The 945-nt window shown below is 49.5% G+C and overlaps 1 protein-coding gene across 1 annotated transcript in view; it reads left to right on the forward strand.

Annotated features, from left to right (window-relative positions):
- LOC101656777 (coiled-coil domain-containing protein 162-like) overlaps nt 1-945 on the forward strand; it is a 61,385-nt gene that overhangs the window by 15,554 nt on the left and 44,886 nt on the right. The window contains exon 3 of the mRNA XM_045294731.1: nt 216-445. Within this exon, the coding sequence (XP_045150666.1) occupies nt 216-445 (230 nt within the window). The remainder of the gene's footprint in view (nt 1-215; nt 446-945) is intronic.

Consider the following 945-nt stretch of genomic DNA (forward strand, 5'->3'; position numbering starts at 1 on the left):
GGGGGTTCTAGACTCGAGCAGAAAGTGAGACAGAGACATTTTCCTCCTTTCTGTTCAGGAAGGATGCTTCACCTCTCTGGGCATTATGTGCACTTCAGGCCTATGAACCCTTCTCAGAAGAATGCTTTATTTTGCGGGGACGGGGATGGGGCATGTAAAAGGTTACCTGGCTCTGGATCGTGAGCAGTATAGAAGGGTTTCTGTCACACTTTCAGCCAGAGTTGTCCAGCATGCCTGAGTTCAGAAGTCGGTTCCTCGGCAGTAGAAAGACCTCCGAGCTGTGGGACGGTTCGTGTGACCCTGTGACGGTGCTGGCACTGCTGAAGTCGTTCCTGATACTGTGGAAGCAGCTGGAGGCCCTGAAGGAGCACTGGGGCCGCCTCAAGCTGCGAGGCCAGGACATCCACACGGCGTCTCTCCACAAACAGTTCTCGGAGCTCTATGGGTGAGTGTCGCTGAGGCAGAAATTCATGTCAATTAGGAAAGTGTCAGTCGGACTTAGCGAATTCCTGAGCCTTGCTCTGTGGTCCAAATTTGGCCCATAAATCCTAGTACACCCAGTCCCACTGAGTCCAGTGGGAGCCAGGCACTGTCTCCACAATGCTTGACAAGAACAGCTAGGTTCTATTGGCTTCACAGAAAGACTGGGCTCCACTTGTATACAGGTAGTCCCCCAGGTTACAGACAGGATTCATTGCTGAGCCTGTCTATAACGTGAATTTGCAGGTAAGTTGGAACAGGCATAGTTACAAGGATCAGTAATGAGAAGTTTTACGCCAAAGACCAAGTTACACATGCAACACAGGGTACATGGCTCAGGGATCTGATTTTACAGGGCAGGCAAACAAAATACTGGGCAGTAGAATACAAAAGTATATAAAACAAATAATTTGCTGTGACCAAGTGGGATTCATGCCAGAGATGCAGGGATGGTTCAACATATGA

This window comes from Echinops telfairi, unplaced genomic scaffold (assembly GCF_000313985.2).
Source record: "Echinops telfairi isolate 266 unplaced genomic scaffold, ASM31398v2 ScPeMD7_3533;HRSCAF=4204_0, whole genome shotgun sequence".
Classification (NCBI taxonomy): Eukaryota; Metazoa; Chordata; class Mammalia; order Afrosoricida; family Tenrecidae; genus Echinops; species Echinops telfairi.